This window comes from Fistularia commersonii, chromosome 29 (assembly GCF_037954325.1).
Source record: "Fistularia commersonii isolate RoL2024-O1a breed Wild chromosome 29, RoL_Fcom_v1.0, whole genome shotgun sequence".
NCBI lineage: Eukaryota > Metazoa > Chordata > Actinopteri > Syngnathiformes > Fistulariidae > Fistularia > Fistularia commersonii.
In genome coordinates this window covers 11,319,563-11,341,722 of record NC_141312.1, presented here as the reverse complement: position 1 = coordinate 11,341,722, position 22,160 = coordinate 11,319,563, and the positions used below count along the sequence as shown (strand labels likewise).

General features: G+C 38.6%; 1 protein-coding gene and 1 long non-coding RNA gene across 2 annotated transcripts; one reads left to right on the top strand and one right to left on the bottom strand.

The window, feature by feature from the left end:
- Positions 1–508: 508 nt before the first annotated feature.
- On the top strand, positions 509–20,719 carry LOC147216990 (uncharacterized). Its single transcript, XR_015109046.1, has 3 exons — positions 509–698; positions 15,164–15,233; positions 20,466–20,719. It is a non-coding gene; the product is annotated as an uncharacterized LOC147216990 (long non-coding RNA).
- Positions 11,853–16,388, bottom strand: irf1b (interferon regulatory factor 1b). The gene is made up of 10 exons (XM_086177043.1): positions 16,254–16,388; positions 15,756–15,848; positions 14,864–14,963; positions 14,594–14,761; positions 14,405–14,448; positions 14,165–14,279; positions 13,867–13,986; positions 13,679–13,701; positions 13,434–13,545; positions 11,853–12,493 (listed from the first exon to the last, which is right to left on the bottom strand). The coding sequence occupies exons 2-10, from the start codon at positions 15,840–15,842 to the stop codon at positions 12,324–12,326; spliced, it is 939 nt and encodes a 312-aa protein (XP_086033169.1). The 5' UTR covers positions 15,843–15,848; positions 16,254–16,388; the 3' UTR covers positions 11,853–12,323.
- Positions 20,720–22,160: the final 1,441 nt, after the last annotated feature.

Here is a 22,160-nt window from a genome sequence, read left to right as displayed (position 1 = left end):
TTTGTTATAAATTTCCAGAAAAAAAAACAACAGAATTTTAAACTTTTTTTTCTTTTATTTTCCGGTGAATATGTTATGAGTATCTGGCATGTTGTGAGTATCTCTAGTCTAATCTCTTTCACAATTTAGTAGACCATCACTAATTATAGCCTCTTTAAAATACATTCCTAAAGTAATGTTAATGTAATGTATAAGATAGCGAACTGAGCAAAACAACCCTGTCTCTTTTGGTCTTATAGCAACATCTAGAGGTATAAGAGTACTTGCATATCGTCAAAGGGATTTCCTGTTACACCCCTTTGTTCTCCTTCAGTAGAAACGACTCTTCAAAAATATCCAAACCTCATACTTCTTTATTCTATGTATGATTTCACAGCTACTTGATGTGATCATTTTCTATTATTTAATGTGTCTAATGTATGTATCTCTAGTCAGTTCCTTTGTGGCATAAGAATCGAAACTGAAATAACCAGCTGGAGATGTTTGTGCTGTTAATTTTCCTAGCGGATGTACACCGTACGATGAAGGCAACAGTGTGTATCATGGGTGTGTATGTGTGTGTGTGATAGTTCAATGAGGAGCTGAAATAAAAGTGAAAGTGGCTCTTGCTGGCAGCTTTCATTTCTTTCTGCAACAGAAATATACGTGTGGATCAACTTGTACGGCACCTATGAAGGATTGAAAAGCACTAATTTCCAGTGAGTAGTTTTCTCCTTTGTATATTAACTTAAATACAGGGGTGGGATGTTTTTTTTTTTTTTGTAAAATATAAATTTCCTTATACATTGAGTATTCAAGCCAGGCAAGAAATTGTCTCGTCATCCTAGCTATAGTTTAAATAAAAGCTTTTTTCATATAACAATTAGGTCTTCTTTTTTTTGCTGCACACTTTTTAGAATAGGTAATTAAAGCTCTTCCTTTATGTCAGTGAGGGTCCCTTGTCTTTGGTTAAACACTTGAGAAAGTCTAATAGATACTTTGAAGATCAAAGTTGAATCTGAGTTATTTTAGGCTATCATGTTGCCTTTCTAGCCAGTCACTGCTGTGTAGCTGCTTATATTTGAGCATGTGTAAACCAAGGATGGGCATGACAGACAGAATATTGTGGTGGGCCCAGCTTTTTGGATGAACTCCATCAATCCATCCATCTATCCATCGATCATCTGCCACTTATCATGCACTCAGGGTTGCGGGGAAATTACAAATACTTTTTTTTTGTCTCAGAGCATATTAGCACTGCAGAGTCCACCAAGCACTCTTTGATCTCTGAGAATTACTTAATGTTTCAGGGATTTTGTGGTATATAATAAAGCTGGTCTTTTTTGCTTGCATCCCTGAATGTGTAAGGTTTGGGACAGTAGCCTTGTTTCTTTTACAGCTCAGGCAGCAGAGCTTCAGAAGTACTTGCCAGTTCAACACCAGTCAAGATTTGTGTTTTGTCTTGTAAAACTGATTCAAAATACTTAAACGTGGCGATCTGATTACCATGAAATAAATGCAATACTTTACCTCTAAGTTCAGTAAATAAATACTTAATCGTGCACTTTTTGTTGACAACTCTGCATTCATCATCCACCTTCCTTTTTTATGGGTTTGAGTGTGTATTTTTGAAGGCTAATGTGAAGACTCTTGTTTCTTAAACTGCATGCACATGCATAATCTCTGCACATTGATTGACATATTGCTACATGATATACAGGAATTACAAAAAAAAAAAATCGAAGTAAAATCATGGCGGCGTTAGTCATGTCAGGACATGAGGTTAAAAATAGAAAATACACTTATTTTCCGAAGTTCCAATTGACCTTACACGGGCCGGTCACAGTCAACCAAATGGCTTTTTGTGGCCCAGGGCCATATATTGGCCAGGTCTTAGTTAAATGTTACGATCATTTTTAGGTTTTCAATGGTGGCCTCAAAAACCATATAAAAAAACTTGATTTATACTAAGATGCCCACTTTTGCTTTTGAGAAGTGATCTAATCAACATCTCAGTCATGTAGAAATTCAAGTGCAGTTGCCAAGACAAGAAGATTTTGACAAGGATCCGATCAGAATCATACATTCGGGATGTTCTAAGGTGTCCAAGTTTTGATTTAATTCTAGATCAAATGTATTATACATTTTTTCAATCCCAGTCTGAGTGTTGCTGTTTTTTTTTTTATTAACTTTCATTCACTCAGGAGTACCACACTGAGATTAAAAATCTATTTTCTAAGTGTGTCCTGGCCAAGGCAAGCGGTAACAGATTTAACTGTTATAACAAAGATGCAGTAAAGACAATCAACAGCCGTCTTTGCAACAGAAACATCAAACGGCATAGTGCCATAAAGTACATCGATCGCTCTCGGAACCGAACATTCTTGGTTCAATTCGCGCCTCATCCTAGTATGTGTAGTTGAGCAAGAACCCCTAACTGTTCCCTGGTGCAGAGGGCAGCCAACTCATGGTTTATCCATGATGGGTTAAATGCAGAGAAGGGATTAATAAAGTAAGTCCAGGTGAGCATCTACAAATAGATGCGTCTGTTTCCGAGCCTTCCAGCATTCTCTTAAAAACATCTCACTGTAGTTCATTCCAATAATGAGCAGCAGCAAATGCAAATACCTATTTTCCCAGTTGAGTTCTAATTTTTGGTACGTAGCAAAAGCACATCCTGGGATGTGATGAATTGGTGATGTAGTGCCCGATGAAACAGTGTCAACAGTTTGCAAAGTCAGACAGGATGTATGCATCCAAAACATCAACATGGTACAAGTGTTGCATTTGACTATTAAAACAAATAGAGGATTTCTAGAAATATAAACTTTTTGAATAAATTACCAGTTTTGTAGCAAAAGTGATGAAATGGCTAGCACAGGATTTTGGGTTTTGATCCAGATTATAATTTCTGAACAACTGATCACTGGACTAATCCATAAATGACATTAGAGAGGATAGTTATAGTACAATTCCGCTAGATGGTGCCATAGCCATGTACAAATAAATATGATGCACTGGCTTGTTTTTGAAGGCATTAAAAAGGAAGCTTTGTGTTTGCTTGCAAAAAATGTACCTTCCCTTCTGTGTGACTAAAATGAGTTCCTGCCATTTTGTTTGAATGAATTTGAATTTTTACTTTGCAAAAGTGCCTGTAATGTCCATATTATTGAACTTGTAATAACGGGTTTAAATTTACGATACAAGCAATGTATGATTTAAAAGTAAAGTTTTCTTGCAAATGATGAATGAACATGTTCGTCAGTGTTCTCAGTGGCATTTTTTAAGCTCAGAAAAACATTCCATATCAAGTTAAAAGTGTATATTTGCACCATCAGTGAGAGCCTAATAAATACACTGTGACTATCCAGTATAATCAAAATCAAATGTTAATATGAATCATGTTTTTTCTGTTTTAAAAGTCACAAAAGTGACTTTTCCACACACTAAGGTTGTAACTGCTGTTCATGTCAGGCTTAATTGCTAATTTATTAACTTCATTTTGACAGAACACATTGCACCATGACTCATTGGCATGGCATGGTATAATGTTTTCAGAAGTTCTTTTTCTTCTTGAGCCCCTATTTGATCTAGGATGTGTAATCACCATAAGCCATATTACATAAATATACCCGCCTTGGCTTGTTTGTGGCTTGAATGGTGAGGTTGTTTTCTGGTATTTAGGCTAGAATTCAAGTCTCACTGTCCCAAAACCTGTCTACAAACAAATGTAGCACATACTATTGAACTGTGGCATTCTTATCTTCATAGTCTCAGTCCTTGTGACCATGTCATGTTTGGTGTGGCTGTCCTATAGTTATAAACAAGTACTTTGACTTTGATTTTGAATGACTCAACTATCCATGATCTAAAACTAAATAATAATGATACGACCAAACACCCCTTCAAGTGAGACTTATCACCGCAAAACACAATGTAGATTATATTTTTTGTAAACTAATATACCTCAATATGTTAATATGTACCACAAATAGCCATGCAGCCAAGTGAAGACATTTGGGGGACAAATGTCTTGGGGAACATTAAAACTGATTTTGCAAAGCCATCTCACGTACACATTCCTTTAAACTTGGACGGTTTCTGTGAAATGCTGTTTCCCCTACAGAACAACACCCCCTCCTGGAGGTTTACGGCTTAGAGCACTTTCTGTCTTGTCACGTGATTTCAAGGAACTCATGCACCAAATCAGGTCAGACTGAACACCAGTCTCCCATACAACCAGCTGCCTTCTTGACTCTGCATTGCTCTTTTATTGCATCATTTTATTTACTATAGCAATAAGTCGTGCTTTGGCCAAAATACTTCTACCACTCACCTACAGTAAGGGCTCTTTGCCCACAATATTTTAGGTTTTTGCAGTAATGTTTTGTTAGTATAGTTTTGCAATCTGTATTGTATATCTGTTTGAAAGGGAAATAATTGAATGGTTGTATATCTCTACTTGCAGTCTGGGGCACCCTGCCTCTTATTCAGTGTCAGCTAGGAATGGCTGACAGTGATGCTGAATGCAGGAGAAATATATAGATAATGAATGTATGAATGAATGAATGAATATACATCCGATCATCTCTGATGACTGCACTTTTGAACTCTTATGAGCAGAAGACAAGCTTCATCTCTGACACCCGATACACCTTTTTAGAAACCGTTTGTGACGGACTGTCGAAACGATAAAAGGGCAAATAAAATGTCATTACATTCTTTCAAATTATTAAGACCAGCTAAGATTATCAACCAACTTTTTTATAATTTGATACATTTTAGAGTTTCACATGGAATTCTCCAGCAAGCTGTATAGCCTTCCCCAGTTATATCAGTTTGTTGTTTTCTCTTGGGCCCTTGGTTTCAGAATGAAAACTGATAGCTGATGGATGAAGGATGGACAGATTCTGTGGCAACTCTATTGTCTCCAATAACAGTCGAGTAGTTGTGCATGAATTACTCGACTGTTACAATCTGGAAAAGAAAAACAGTTAATGTTTCGATCCATTGTAACCATAACCCATACAATAAAAGAGGAATTATACTGATGTATCTGGCACATGTATTTATCATTTTAAAGATACATTTAAAAAGAATGTCCTCTTTGTAGGTGATGCTGACCATATGGAACATTATAGGATATTATACTGTATATATGATATTAAATATAATATAATTATGATTATATAACAAACATGTTGCTACTTGATGATTAGAATCTTTTGCTACCAACATGAGCAAATAAAAGCAATTATTTTCTTATTTGGAAGCAGTGTAAACACACACACACAACACACTAGGGTACAATCAAGCTGGTTTGGTAATGCATCATGCTTTTCACCTACAACACGAACTGATATCATTCGTGTTTTTACTGAACAGCATGATTGTTTTTGTTTTGTTGTTTTTGATTGGGCAGGGCAGAGTGATTTATTTGAAAGCTTCTGTTGTGGGGAAATGATGTCAAAAAGCCAACACTTGCAGCATATTCCCAAAATTGGTAAAGATTAAATATTAACCCTTGGTGATTGGGCACATTGGCGGGTTGAAACGCATGAAATCAAAGCCTATAGTAATATCACATGTCAGGCAAAGCACATGTTTTGAGGAAACCAGTAAAGGCGTTTGGCAGGAAACATCAGTCAAAGAATTTTCTGTTACAGTTCTGGAACTCTTTTAGTTCAGGCCACTGTTATGTCTAAATACTTTTCACATCATTGAATACAAATGCCATGTTTTGAACAGGTTAGGCTTGCCTTACCTTGTTTTCCTCGTCCATGTTACTTAGGTTTTGCATTCCACCACACAATACCACACCCTGCTGCCAAACCCACCACCATTGGCATCAAGGGGACTCTAACGTTTTAAACAGATATGATTAAGCTATGATTCTGTTTAATTACCATCAGATAAAGTTCTCTCAGAGGTTCATCCATTTGTTAACCAAATATGCTCACTTACTTCTCGAAGGCTCAAGGTCAGTTAATGGATCTTCTAATAAGCTATCAACACATATAAAATGCTATTTTCATTGCTGTTTGCTTCTTCATTTAATCTTATGCACTTTGAAATCCCTTGATACATACAGTAAAACTGTATAATTAATCCAATGTCACTCGCTTATTTTGGGGTACCCTGGTTAACTGAGGTAGTTTGGCTGGGTTGTTGCCTGTGCAGTTTTGGTTGTTTCTTTGATCTGTTTATTTCCGCCTTCTTTGGACAGTGAGTAATATTGATTTTCAAAAACATGTGGGAGGTAACAAACTTCCCACAATAGGATACTACTGGCCATTGTCACAGTGCCCAGAGTAACTATTATTCAGGACAGTTGAATCATTACCAAGAAAAAGGTGTTTTAAAAAATAAACACTTGCGTCCACTCACTCGCATATGAGACTCATTTAAAGTTTCGTAGTGCTGGATAGAATCCAAAGGGCTACATGATACCTACTGTGTTTTCATACTTTGGTTGGTATTCAGGGCAAGTTGCCATCATGCCATAGCAACCACCTGTGTGTGTGTGTGTGTGTGTGTGTGTGTGTGTGTGTGTGTGTGTGTGTGTGTGTGCTTGTGTGTTTATCTAACTTGTGCAGAAAACGCAGCACTGGTATTTCCAGTAAATCATGAGACATGCACACTTTCTTGCAGTTTATGTTTTTGTGTTTTTTTCATCTTCCTGTTACCACATGCAAACCAACATATTCAGAGTCATACAAACTTGCCACCTCACGTTTTCTCAATTCAGATAGAGTAAATATTAGCTTACTACGAACATATTGCTGGCCTTTCCAAGGAAACTCTTTCACATGTCCACCAGTATCTTAAGGGACCTGCCAATCTGATGTCTGCAACAACTTTGGAAATGGAATTTCATTATCTTTTACCAAGCTATATCTGTTTTTGCTTGTTTGTTTTTATTTGCCTTCCTTCATCTGTTTAGCGGGTGGCGCTTCCGAGGATTTATGGCATGAGTCTTTTCATGTCTTTTCTAGTAATTGAAACAATTAAAATATAATTCTAAAAATGATTATAGGTGAAAGGATTCAACCAAATTAAGAGGGCTTATTCTACTTCTCCATCACCATCTGACTTTACTGTCACTTATTTGTAGATTCAAGGTTATGCATGGAATGAAGTACTAAAGGTAAGGTGTTCTTTCTCCTGGTCAAATTTGGAAATATGATAATCCCCAAAACGTATCTCTGCAGATACTTCTGTAGACTGGTATGATGTTTCTTTTAGATATTAAGTTTTTCATGTACATTCAAGACAAGTGTTAACCCTCCTATGAAGTTAAGGGTCAATTTGACCCATTGGGTTAATGGGTGAAATGGGCAAATTGACCCTTAACATAATATGAGGGTTAAGTGTGCATAGTGGTATCAAATGTTTGAGGAGAATCATTATCTGTTGTAATGCAAGAATTGCATTCCATGGAAATGTTTTTTTCTGGGGGGTGGGGTTGTTGACACTTGCATTGGTTAGCAGCATTTCCAACTCACAGCAAGAAGGTTCATGGCTCAATTCCAACTCGTCCAAGTCAATTTTTCCCCTTGTCTGCATGTGTGTTCTGCGATATTCTCCCACATTCAAATAGCTTTATGTTAATTTAAGAGTCCAAGGTACCCAGACATGTGAATGAGTGAGTGAATAGTTTTATGTCTCTGAATGGGACCTGTAGTGGCTAAAGTTCCCTCTAAGTATTTGCCAAAGTATTCACTCATTTAACCACTCTAAGACGGAAAGAACGAGTCTCTATGCGTGTTTACTATTGACGACGGTCGAAAACAGTGTGTTCGCTCCGTCCTTTACTGAATCAGACAGGTATCAAAACAGTTTCACCTTTATTCACACGTGAACTGATCTCGTCATAGCTCAGCGCCCGCTCCTTACCTTATTTGGTTAACCTAAACATGAATACATGTGCCATGAATAAGTATGTACTCAACGAAAAAGCAAAATTAAATACAATAAAGTAATTATAAATAATTATGCTATAATCAACAATCACAAAAATATAATTTAAATAATATTATATCCAAATCTGAGACTAAATTACAAAAAATGGAAAATGGCAGTAACAGGACCAGTCCTTTGTGGTCTCTCGCCACAAAGATGACAACTGAGGTAGGTTTCAGTGCCACTGTGACCCTGAGTACAGCACATACAGTATAGACAATGAGTTAATGAATGAATGAAAAACCTACCTACATAAAGTATCCCAGAATAAATAAGAAATTGTTTTTCAGTAGTACCCTGCAGCTATTAGTAAGGGATCTTTGCATTTGCTGTCTATGATGTCATTCCATACAAGACAGTCAGCACAATCAAATAATTTAAGTTTCGCTTTTGATGAACTCCTCAAGATGCAGCCTGAGATTAGCATGGCCTCAGTTAGCCAATTTCTCAGCGCAGTAAGTCTAAAATTCACCCATGTGATAATTTCCATTCATACATTCATTTTTTTACAACCATCAGGTTATCAATAACTGGACGTGCTGCTGAAATTAAATCTAGCAGCTGCAAAGTTCCTCACCACCAAATGCTGTCAAGTGAATGCTCAGCTTCAAATGTATGAGTTTGAATATACCCAGACCAACCATGTGAATTCTGGATGGACTAGTGGGCTAAATAAAATCACAAGTGATATTGGTATTACTGTTGCAAGTAAAAAACATCTGAAAATACAAAATCAGCTTGGCTTGCGTGCGTGTGTGTGTGTGTGTGTGTGTGTGTGTGTGTGTGTGTGTGTGTGTGTGTGTGTGTGTGTGTGTGTGTGTGTGAGGGTGTGAATGCTTCATGGGGAAGTAATAACATGAGAACTCCTATCAAAACTAAAAACAATTCTGCAGTGTAATATATACACTCACCCAATGGAAAGCACCAGAGATACTTTTGCCCTCTGTAGTCTCATTCTCCACCTCCCCTCTCTCATTTCTAGTAATGCACAGTATAAACCATTAATTCCCTTTCCTCCCTCTCCCCTTCTTCTCTTTTTCTTTGCGTTCATGATGCCATCATGATTTTTAGAGATTAGCTACTCTAGCAGGCTAATCATTTGTCATAGATGGGAATGGTCTTTGGTCGCGTGCATGGTATGTTTGTTTTCATGGTTCATTTCTTCCTGATATCATTACTGTTTTGGTTAGATTCCATGCATGCCACTCCCCAATTCTATTTTCAGGTTATTTTCAGATTGTAATGCTGCCCGCAGCAGCGTTTTTTTAATTCACTGGTCCGCTTTAACCCTCAGTGTTGAAAAATAATACATTGTTTGTCTGTAAAGGTTCTCAGTCGTCCAGGACATGGGGAATTCTTGTCAAAATCTTCTTGTCGTGGCAACTAGACTTGAATTTTTTCACTTGAAGACGTTTTACCCCTCATCCTAGAGGCTTCTTCAGTTCAGTTCTGAAGAAGCCAAATAAAAGAAGTATGAGGATTTTTAAAACCTAAGGAAGAGCAGTTGGTTAAGAAAGTACAACCCACCTTGTGTCAGAGCAAGTTCTATGTCAAATGAAGGCAATGTCATTATTCTTAAGGTAAAACATCCTATTACATTCACAAGACATTTTAGAAAAATTGACTCATATTCACTTCCTGTTTCCTCTACCAATAATGCACTCTCCATCGAGAAAAAAACTGAAATAATATTTATAGATCCTAACAACTAACATGATCAAGTTTGCCAACTACTACTGTACATTTATAAAACTTGTCGAATATAATTGATCAAAAGACTGTAATTATACCTTGTCATGCAACATTTCAATTGACTTATTTAACAATTTATCTATTGCTTAATTTGGAGTAGATGCCCTTGTATTGTTATACATAGGAAATAAACTGGACTGGACTGAAAACACAGCATGTATATGAAACATTGCTAAAGTGATATCTTATAAATATAATGCTATATATATTCTCATTTATCTCATTCTACACTATTTTTATTCCCGTGATATCCATTTTCAATTTTTTGTGCTCTTGTTGTTATTATTTTATCATACAATTTTTCTGCTGTGTAATAAATGTCTATTAAATCTAATCTAATCTAATCTAATAGTTTCTAATTTAATCTAATAGTATTATTTCTTTAACATGTTTTATCTCAAGTCATCATCAACTTAGAAAAACATGCTTTATTTACCATTTACCATTTACCATTAAGTGATACGGTTCCAGATACTGTTCCACATATGTATGTAATGTCATTGAAAATCAGGATAATGCTACTATTTGTAGCAATACACAGTGGTTGAGTGGTTAAGAATGCGCACAGCAGCTTGCCCATTTTACATGACCAGCTTGATCTAGGAAAAGAATGAGAAGAATAAGCCGGGATTGAAAAGACTCATTACTAACTCATATGGAAGGATCATTTCCTAAGTATCAACTTATCGTGACCCTCATAGCCTATTATAAAGATAGCCCGATCAAAGGTTGATTACAATTCCAATTTGACTAACCTAAAGTGCCTCAAAAGGGCTAGCATGCTAGGAATGCTGCTTAAAGAGACTAAAAGTTTATAATAAAGACCCAAGTTACAAGGAAAATGTTTCTCAAATGCTATCAAAGTCAGGAGGTTAGATGCCTTAAAAATAGATAAATAAGATCATTTACAGAGTTTGCTTAATTTGACATAAACAACAAGTTTTTATTAGTCCCAAACCAAGGATTGACCGCAATAGATCTTGGTTATATACAAATAATAAATGTTAATGCATGTACAATATTTGCTAACACCGGTGTGACATAAGTTAATAGTGAATGGTTGATTTTCATTAAAGAAAAAAAATTGCTGCCACATGGCCTATGTGTCCCTGCCAAAAGCTATTCAATGGCTAAAAGATGCAAAAAACATTTAGTTGATAACACTTGGCCAATAGATGCTGGCATAAATCTTAAGGAGATGGAAGATGATTATTACCAAACTTTAGACATTTTAGGTAGCAGGTATGGATAGATTTTCCACTGGAATTTTCCAGGTATATTTGTTTGACTTGAAGTTACTCTGAAGACACTCTTAAAAATCCAAACACATCTCCCGACAAAACAAACCAGTTCATCCTGAAACAGTGCAGTTAGATACCCAAGTGTACCAATAAACCTTGCAAAGTGGTTTTGTGTGTGCATTAACCCCTTTTTGGAGAATGAAAATGTGCACTATCTAAATACTATTTACAGAAATTGCTGTGTCCACAAATCGTTGGACACACCCAAATTTGTTTGCCTAGATGATTAGACAATACGCTGAATAATCTCTTTCACCTTCACCTGTCTTTAAAGTACAGCTATTAAAATCAAGTGCATTCAAGAGAACACTGTATTAAATCCCATTTTTTGTATTTTCAGTTGAAAAAAATCTTTACTATAGAACCAGCAGTAACATTTTCTTTTTAATTCCATACATTTTCCCACTTGCTGCCAAAATCCCTAATCAACAGAAGGCAGAGATTCAGCGATTATTTGAAAATGATGTGTAATTGTATTGTTGCTTTTTTTGTTTTGCAATAAAGATTATATCCATTACATGTAAAATGCTTTCTCTAGTTCTTTTAGATGATCAGTCAATAACATAACATTAATTCTGCTCAGTCACAAAATGATGATCTGTATCAGCTATTTATTGGTGATGAGGCACATGTATTAGAGATATGACAGAAGAGCTGTTGCTTTGGCTATTTTAAGAATGTTGCAAAAAGTGAAAATTAAAGCGTAATTATTAATGTATTAGGGCTGTGTTAGGGCATGGTGTCGTGATAATCCCTGCATACGACCTTACCAATGTTTAGCCCAATGTCTTTTCAAAAATGATTTCATCACTATTCCATGTAACAACTTCATATGTGCTGTACAGATAAATAATTGTATTTTTTTACCATTTGTTTATCTTTTATTAGAAAAATACCCACATAAACTTTAATACAATGCATTTGTACAATCAAAATAAGCTATACAGTTGTGAAGGAATTTTCAACGTTTATACAGATTTAAAATGAAAAAAAAACAGTAAAAGATCTGAATGAAAATGTTACTCTTAAACTAAAGTTACTCATAACAAAGAAATACATTTGTTGTCATCTAAATGGAAGGTAAATTCAATCGCTAAAAATAGTGAGTATGACTTCTTGTATTTTGTTGTGAACATGTTAGTCGGGAAAAGAAGAAAGGTGGTATTTTATTTGTCCAAGATAACACATAGACCACAAATGTTCTTTCAGACAATTCACAAACAGCCCCTGAGGTCTTGTAGAGCAAAAGTGTGCCATATCCTAAGGGCAGGACATGCGGAGACCTTTTCTTTGCTGTGTTTAAGGTCTTGTGAGTGAAAACTGGTAGTTTCACTCTAATGGAATTGACATATGGCGCTGGAAGAGTCTTTCAATGTCATTATTGACCATTTTGTCGTCTGGCCACAGGAAGTCTTTCGTGTAACTACAGAGGTCACTCATGGGTTGTGATAACCCCTGACCCAAAACTGTGTACCTTGGAAGTTCATCTGAATCTTCACCTGTTTAACAAGAGAAAAAAACCCAGGTTAGGATGTTGACCAAACATCCGCAATGTATCTTATAAAATGTAACCTTTGCTGAAATACTGGCCCTTTCAGCTATTTCACTTCAAATTTAACCACCCCTTAACTCACACATGTATTTTTCTGAAAAGTGTAGACAGAAAGGCAATTACATAATAAATGTATCATACTGAAATTAATTCTAGATTGAGTTGCATGCGTTCTTGGATTCACATGGATCTCGATTGATGACCGTATTACATCGTAAATAATCCAATATGTCTTAAAATGTGATACAATTATATGTGTATAACCGATTGAATAGCTGCATCCGTGTAGCAGTTCCATGTCATTATCTGACCAACTACTTAAAGGATGACAGCCTTAAGCTGAAGGTCCTAAATGGGCATTTATTGTTGCAGGCTACTGACTGCTCCCATTCCTTTTCTACTGTGCTGTTCAAAACACCTGCCTTCATCTAAACCTATCCTCTGCGTCCTCTTCTCTCACATCGACTAACCGACACTGTCCTCTTTCCCAACATAGCCTAGACCCTTGATCAATCTGGTATAAAAGGCATTGATTTGATTTGCATTTTTAATTGTCACATAGGTTTTATGTTGTATGCCCCTCCTTAGACAAGGTACTTACTTTGAAGAATTTACAAATATCATATTGCTGTGTTTTGAAATGTATTATTACCAATGCTTGATTTATTCCTTAAACATGCACAAAATCCTAATCGCACTTTGCAGTGTCTATTTGCAGTGTCTATTGCAGTGTCTATTGCAGTGTTGTCCACTCGTTGTCCATTTGAAGTGTCCACAATGCTTTTTGTAGACATTTGTGTGTAGACACACATTTACGAGAAGACTTTGGAGTTTATGGCTAAAGTTGCCAGTAGTTTCTAAAATGAATGATTAGTATGAGCATTTACCTGAGGATGAGTCACTCCACGGGCCTCCAGGGCTGTAGACTGGGTTATTGGGCAAAAGATCAATGCAGTTGAGTGGGCTCATGTTCCAGGTCATATCCAAATTTTCTGAAAGCTGAAAGAGAAACACTGGTCTAAATATGACAAATGGATCTCACAAGCAAAAGACACAGTTTAAGTCCAACATGGATTTTTTTCCAAAGAAAAAGCATGTACATGCAGATGAATCAGTCAGAGGAAATGCTCACCTCCGATAAGTCATAGTCGTGTTCTGGATGATTGCAGCAGAGAGGGAAAGAGCGAAATAAAGAGAATTAACATGAGAAGAGTGCTGTGACTGACATTACTTTACAGGCAACAAATTACACAAAACAGGAATAAGCCTGAAAAAAAAATTATGAACAGATATTGTACGAAGCAGAGTGTTGTGTCTTACCGGGGCTTTCCTGGGGTGAAACTTCAAATCTGTGGGAGAAGTTTTCCGAGAAGTTATCGGGCCCAATCTCGACAGATAACGACCAGTCGGGAACATCAGATGAGGCCACCACTGAGAAATCTACAAAGGAGAGCAAAAAGTCAAGTTTCACATAAAAAAAACAAACGCAGAGGGAACTTAATTTTTTACAGTACATTTATATAATTTCAACTGCACCAGCAGGAATATGCATTTAAATTCTGTAAGGAATTACATAGTATCGAAGGTCACTCATCAGTTTTCCTACTATTATACATACCTGATAGCACTGTGCTTTCAGTTCTGTTATCCTGAGCGAAGGAAATGTCATGCAGTTGTGATTGATCGACAGGAGACCGAGTATCATCGTACTCTATGTCTTCGTCCCTCTTGACCTGCAAGGTAGATAATAGGAGTATTCCATGAGCGTTCAGTTTTTGCCAGAGGGGTCAATAAAAGACCGCGGGGGTTTCAGAATGTGTTGAATGTGTGATAAAAGTTTCATATTTGTAATGATTACCTTCTTCTTTGACTTTGATTCCCTGGCTTTACTGTGCTTGTTAGCTGTGAACATGGATAAAAGTAGTTTGAGTTTTATGGAATTTAGAAATACAAAACTGAAGGGGTGGGGGCAGGATAAAAAAAGCAGCCAGTAGACACTGCACTGGAAATACATTATTTTTTCCTTGCTTTCTGCTGATGGCCTCACCTCTGCTTTTAGTGTTGGCAGGAAGCATCTTAAAGACGCGCACTGCTTGATGACCTTTGTTGATGCTTCTGCCTTTCACTTCTTCAATGTCAGGTAGTGAGTTCATCGCACAGCGGAAGTTTGCTTTCCATGTCTTTGGGTCACAAGTCTGGCCCTCCACATATTTCCCTGCAGAAAAAATTATACATATATATATTGAGTTTCTTCACTTTTTTTTGCAGAAAAACATTTTTCCCTTCTCTGTTTCAATGTGTGTTCATGCATTGTCACCTGTGTGGATGGCCCACAATTTGAAGAGAGAAGCATCCTTGTTCATCTCCCAGCCATGTCGAGCTGCATGCTTCCAGGGAATTGCAAACACTCCCTCTTCCTGAAACAAATGAAGAGCTGGGCTGAATCAAAGAATAACCCATACATCCATCACGGGGGGAGCTGGAGCCTAAGCCAGCTGTCGTCGGGCGAGAGGCGGAATACACCCTGTACTGGTTGCCAGTCAATCACAAGGCCGCATGTACGGACAGACAACCATTCACTCACTCATTCGGGGCAATTTTCCTAATTTTTTTCTAGTTAACATGCTGCACGTTTTTGGACTGTGGGAGGAAACCAGAGAACCCGAGGAAAGCCATGCAGACACGAGGTGAGCATGCAAACTACACGCAGAAAGCTTCCCTTATTGGAATTAAAAAAGAACAACCCAAAACTTCATGTTTATCTATTAAACAACTTAAGAAATATGGGCACTATGGCTGAGCTCTGAAATAACACTGATAATACATGGTTCAAATTATAAAGCACTGAACACTTAAAAGTATTCTCCCATTCATACACACACACGCGCGCGCACACACATACGCAAATACAGCTACACTCATATGCAAATGTTAAGAGTCAGGACAGATAATTTTTGTTTAGTCCCAACAACACAAATGCCTATTTTTTTCTTAATCTTAAATTAGCCACATACTGTTGTTTGTCTTGTGGAAAAACAAACAAACAAATAAACTCAGAGCTGTGCATCACTGTGACCAACACAATAATCTTACTACTTTGTTGTTATTTTTTAGAAACGAGCTCTCTTATCATTGTAATTGTTTTGATCAAATTTGTAGAGGTTGATTGATCGGTTAGTCAGGCGATAACTAATTCGATTTCCACTCACCTTGCTGAGCCAGTTCAGACCCGCGATTGACTCGGAATCGATCATCCTTTCGAGCCACGGCCGCATCCTCATCCTTGACACAGGCATCGTCGCCTAGTATTGGCACAAAAGAAAGCTCGGTCACGGGGAGAGCGAGTGGAGGACGAGAAGAGGTCAAGTTCGGGTGACAGCGAGCGGAAAAGGAAGAGAGAGGAGCTGTTTATTAAGACCCCCCCCCTCCCCGTTTTATTTCGCATGTTTTTTTTTCTGCTTTGAGAGTGTGCAGATAGATTCCGTTGTCTGGAAATAAAATAAAAATAAAATTGCGCGTATACGAGGCGGGGTCCGTAGATGCGTCTCCGTGCGTTATCATTTCCCCCCCCACACACAGAAAAAAAAAAAAAAAAAGAAAAAAAAAAAGTTGTGAAGCGATTAGTTTTTAAGATAATGACGTCACATCCAAACATGCACGAATAAATCTAACAAATTGAAATAATGAAATAGCAGTCGCTCGCTTACGGGTGTTGCTTGGTCTTGGTCTATCTTGGCGCTGGGAAAACAGAAGAATAGAATAAAGAAAAAGCCGTTTTGGTTTTTTTTTTAATTGTGAAGTCTTCGCGTTATCCACCGAGACTGTAGTTCCTGTCGAGAGCCGAGACTTATATAGCCACGGCGAGCTGGTATTTCCCTTCTCTGGGAGGGGCGGGAGTTGCGGAGGGGTCTGATGCAAACTGTTAAAGTGTTCCACCCACCGGCTAAAAAATGTGAACCTCTCGATTTTAATACATTGCATGAGACTTACAATAACTGTTTGTTAAAGTCAGTTATTTGGGGTCTCTTGCTACATCTTCTAAAAAGCATACACATCTTTGTTATCGAAGAAAAGTGCATTTGGTGAGGTAACCCCTACTGCGTAAAAGCGCAAAGGGGGGGGGGGGCACCCCTCAAATCAAACAGCACTTCAGGGTCACAAAAAGTGTTTGGGGGGGGGGGTAAAAATGATCAGGTCTGTTGTTTTTTTCTCAGCACACAGCCAGCAATGAGAGGTGCCGACATTTCCCAGAAATCACGATGTTAAAATGAGGAAGTTGTGCTCCAACGGTGGCAATTGAGGGGCGGCTGCCGCACGTACGCACTACAATGCATTAATACCCTTTAACACACACACACCGTTTTTGTACCCCATCCTACCTCACCCTTCGCCCAGCGATCATTTTAAACAAAATGCATGCTTATTTTTGGAGAATTCACAGCCTGGGCATCATAAGCCAGGGTAACAAACGTCGCACCTGCTGCAGCAATCTTATCATAACGTATTTGTGCAAAGTGTCACAGATCCAACGTGTTGTATAAGTTTTCTGTGTGTAGAGCCCTTTTCCCGGCAAAGAAAACCCGGCATCACACGGTCAGGGGCAGACGCGGTTGTGTAAACACAAGACAAACTGAGAAGTCTTGCATTTCCGAGAAGTGATGTAGTAATTTTAAGACGCCACTAGAGGCAGTGTCACGCCGATTCCAGGCTCTGTCTCGTTGTATGTGTGTGTATGTGTGTGTGTGTGTGTGTGTGTGTGTGTGTGTGTGTGTGTGTGTGTGTGTGTGTGTGTGTGTGTGTGTGTGTGTGTGTGTGTGTGTGTGTGTCTGTAACGACTCCCTACGCCCGCCAGCTTACTCAGGAACAGGAGCTGAGTGGGTGCAAAATAAATGGTTCATGCAAATTGACATTAAACTCGAGATAAGACGCTGAAACACGCATACACACATCTGCGTGAGTCGTTCGCGTTCTATTTCCGAGTGTAGCTTGACCTAACGCACGGTGGGCAAGTGTTAATTATATAACCGAGTCCACGGTCACACACGCACACACGGTTGGGGGCGGGGCAGGAGGCGGCCAGGGGCTTCCCAGGCGTCGGATCTCCCGCACGTCGGTAAACCGTGAGCTCACTTGGACGGACAACAAGGGAGTTTTCCTGCCGAGTTTTCACCGGATACAAGTGGAATTTCCAGAAATCAACTGAACGGAGGGGAATCAGGGTGCATTATTTCTCTGGGAACAATTAAGTGTGAAGTGTATGTGGTGTGAAATATGAATGAGAGAATAACAATTAGAACATTTATATGTTAAAATTATAGTGTAATAATAATAGTATAATAATTATAATTAATTAATAATAATAATAATTAACAATAATGAGATGAGATGAGAGATGAGAACAACTTTATTTATTCCGATGGAAATTGTTGTGCCAGAGTTTCAAGTAAAAACATAACAGTAATAGATAATAGTGGAAAGGAGGAAGAATAAGAAATATAATGAAATATAAATTGTCTTAGCTGTTAGCAGTAACTACAAATAACTAATTAATAATTATAATTAATTATAATTATCTTCTTGTTCTTTCGGCTTTTCCCGTCAGGGGTCGCCACAGCGAGTCAACTTTCTCCATCTAACCCTATTCTCTGTATCTTCCTCTCTCACACCAATTAATTATAATTATAGTAATAATAATTACTATTGGTAGCACAGTTACACAATGGCTAGCACTTCTGCCTCACAGCACCAAGGACCCTGTTTGGATTCTGATAGGGGGCCTGTCAGTGGGGACCAGGGGTGCCCACACTTTTTCGCCTTGTGAGCTACTTTTCAAATGACCATGCGAAAATGATCTACCTCCACTAAAAATGCTGAATATATATTTATTTATATATCTACCGAGTATACTTAACACAATAAATGTTTGTGGATCTTGCATAACAGCATGAACCCTTACAGCACGCTACAACGGAATACTTTTTTGGCAAATACCTTATTCTGATGACTTGAATGGAGTCGGCAGCATAGTTGAAGTTAGTTGTGAGAAAAATGACTGCTGTCCTGACAGCTGGGATTTTAGTTCCTTCACCTTTCTCCTTCTCAGCTCCCTTTTCGGAGGGAAGTCAGTGTTGTAGTTTTTGTGAAGTGTTTTGGTATAGCAATGGCAGACTGACAGATGAGGCAAACGCACTTAGAAAATGATATAGTTCTTTTTAGTCTTTTTACTTGGTCCAGCTCTCCCACTTATTTCTATACCTATAAGTTTAGAAGACATAAGTTGGAGGCTAACTGGCTAGCTTGCCAGAACATGCCGTTATGTGCACATGCGCAGTGACGCCTGTGTCAGAAAAGGTCAGATTGGACAGACCAACTGTCAGTCAAGTGACAAATTTCATAGTAAGGATGATAGGCTGGAGTCTATGTTTTAATGCCATGCAATCTACCCACTACCTTTGCGATCGACCAGTAGATAGCGATCGACATATTGGGCACATCTGGTGGACTTTGCATGTTCCCCCATGTCTGTGTGGGTTTCCTCTGGGTTTGCTGGTTTGCTCCCACAGTCCAAAAACATGCAAGGTGGTGAATTGGACAAAAGCGGAAAGTTGGCCAGATGTGTGACCAGTCCAGATTGTACCCCGCCTCTCGCCCGATGACAGCTGGGATAGGCTCCAGCATCCCCCACAACCCTGAATGCAGGATAAGCCAAAGAAGATGGATGGATGGATGGATGGATGGATGGATGGATGGATGGATGGATGGATGGATGGATGGATGGATGGATGGATGGATGGATGGATGGATGGATGGTTGGATTAATATTATGCAGTCTCTGGGGGGCACAAGCCAGTGTCTTTCTGATTTGGCCCTAAGCCCAAATAAATGCAAATGGTTTTGTCAGGAAGGGCATCCAGCGCAAAACTTGTGCCACAACTAAATATGCAAATCAGACGAGTCAAGGCCCGGGTTATCCGCCGTTGGTGCCGATAATCAATAGGCTACCAGTTGCAATTGGCCTACTCTTGGTCAAAGAGGGAGAGGAGGAAGGCTCGTTCGGAAGCAGAGAGAGAAAAGGAAAGGCCAGCGTCTTGGACCGAGAACAGCGACTTTGAATATTGGGACCATGGCAGGAGAGTTGACCATGACAAGCTAGAGAGTTGGTTAACATGATGCAGAGAAGGTAGGTAGGTATACTGTGTGTTCAGGAGACCAGGTAGAGAGGCAAGAAACAGGTTTTAAGTTGTACTATCGTGATACTGAGTCACTATTATTATTATTATTATTATTATTATTATTATTATTATGATTATTATTATTATTATTATTATTATTGTTGTTGTTTTTTGTTGTTGTTGTTGTTGATGTTGTTGTTGTTGTAGTTGTCATCATTATTATTATCAGTAGTATAATTAGTAGTTGTTGTAGACGCTGTAGCAGCAGCAACAATAGTCATAGTAGTAGCTGTAGTAGTGGTAATATTTTGTCTTCTCAATGTGTGTGTAACTCTGTTTGAAAGCCTGTTCTTCACCATGGCCCCCGAGGAAAAGGGAAAGACTTAAACAGAGGAAATTCAGCTTTGACCTGGGTTGACCCCCTTAGAGCTTATGAGGGGAGACAGCTGAGGCGAGAATGTCAACCAAGTTTTACTACTGATACTTTTTAACCCGCTTACAGGGGGGAGCGCGATAAAAAGGGGAGTGGTCTTCTTGGAATAAATCTCCCTGGTCCAATTCTCAAGCTCTTCTAGCCTTCCAAAGAGTTGTTGAGCAGACTGCTCCATGGGCGCAGAGTGTATGGCTACTGCTCAGGCTTCATCCATGATGGCTTAAATGCTGCAGACTATTTTTGATGATATTGTGTGTCTATGTATGATATATGCAACAAAATTTAGGCCTTTCTTTCTTTTTTACAACTTACAGAGGCCTTAAAGGAGCTTCTTTCCCAAGAGACTGCTGCACCCACACCCACAGGAGTTCTGTTGTTGGCCAGTCAACATATCAGCAGTCGGACTATTTCAAACAGGCTGCAATACTGATGCAGCTGTAGTCGAAACAACTGACACTTATTCAGGGGTTGAACTCCCTCCAAATACTTACTCAAAAACAAATACTGTATAATTCTGTGGTGGAAGTGTCATTTAGTTATTTATCAGTACAGATTTTCCCCACTATGAGGCGTATCAGATTATAAAGCACAGCTTTATTATATCTTTTATCAGGTTATAAAGCACAGCGCTGATGTCTTCATTCAAATAGTGCCTGTAGAGACGCTTCTACTTGCTGCTCTCTGTTCAACAACAAACTGTTCGAGTTTGTCCTCCAACTTTGGCCATCTTGCTTTGTTTCCTCGGAAACTCTGTTTTAGTCGCAGGTCATCTTGTTGCTTTCTCCACTTCCGTACCATTGATTCATTAATGTTGAATTCTCTCGGTACTGCTCTATTCCCATGTTCTACTGCATGACTGATCACCTTGAGTTTGAACTCTGCATCGCAAGCGTGTCTCTTGAAAGGTGCCATTTTTTGGGGTCACCACACAAGTCGTGTGGGACTGGAATTCCCCTTTAATGTTTTTACCACTGCTACTTCGGCATCGCCCGCTCACTACAGTAGGCGCATGGGATTATAAGGTGCACTCTTGGTTTTTGAAAAAATTAAAGGCTTTTAGGTGCCCCTATAGTGGTAATAGTAGTTACTTTTTTATGCACTTAAGTGCAATTATAAATTTTTCTGTATATGTCGCACACAACCACAAACACACACACACACACACACACACACACACACACACACACACATATATATCAGTGGTGGGCCGTCAGGGCCTGCAAGGCCTTCTCTGCTGGCCTAAAAAATATATCTGAAAAACAAACGTTAATTGTATTTTGTCCATGAATACTTACCAAATAATTCCAAATGGTCTTTTCACTTCCTTTCATAGCTTTTCTCCTGGTTGTGCTGCTTCCAGACATACATTTTCATATTAAAGCATTTAACCAATCACATTTCAGCCATCCTCTGTTGACAGGCAGGGTCAAAGTCAAAGAATTCTGCCTGGGGGGTCCTGCACAATCAGTTCTGCAACCTTTACAGAAACAGTAAGTGTTCATGACGCTGTAGCTTCAACCAATCAGATTTTGAGTTGGCGACATCAAAGCCTTCTAGCAGGCTACGGCAACGTCAGTGTATTCACACTCTCTGGTTGCATAGTCAGAGAGTGGACTAGTGTATTAGCAAGGAGAAGCGAGCTGAGAACGGAAATATAGTTGTGTTCGTTTAATATCGGTATTGTCAACCCACAATGGCTGCAGGAGGAGAAGAAACGGATTTAGTAACTAATATCTTGTGAAAGCAATTTTCTTTTTGAAGAAAAGCTGGACATAGTAAAGAAAGGTCAGGCAACTCCTAAGCTAGCGAACTCGTCACAACCAGGAAAAGGATTCGTCCGACATTTTCAAGCCACAAACTACGACCGGTACCCCTGGCTCACAGGCTCCGAGGTACACTGCAAATTGTACTGCTGGGAGTGCTTGGAGCTGAAGCGCATGGATAATCTGTATGACAGAATAATTGAACTCTTTTTGAGGAAAGAAAGGAGGATGGATCAGAATTTTTGG

Bases quoted from the DNA above. Each gene is read 5' to 3' on its own strand.
- irf1b (XM_086177043.1), bottom strand. From the start codon at position 15,842: ATGCCTGTGTCAAGGATGAGGATGCGGCCGTGGCTCGAAAGGATGATC. The intron at 14,449-14,593 runs GTGAGGCCATCA...CCATGTTCACAG, and splicing joins TGCCAACACTAAAAGCAGAG to CTAACAAGCACAGTAAAGCC. The intron at 13,546-13,678 runs GTGAGCATTTCC...TTTCTCTTTCAG, and splicing joins ACGACTATGACTTATCGGAG to CTTTCAGAAAATTTGGATAT.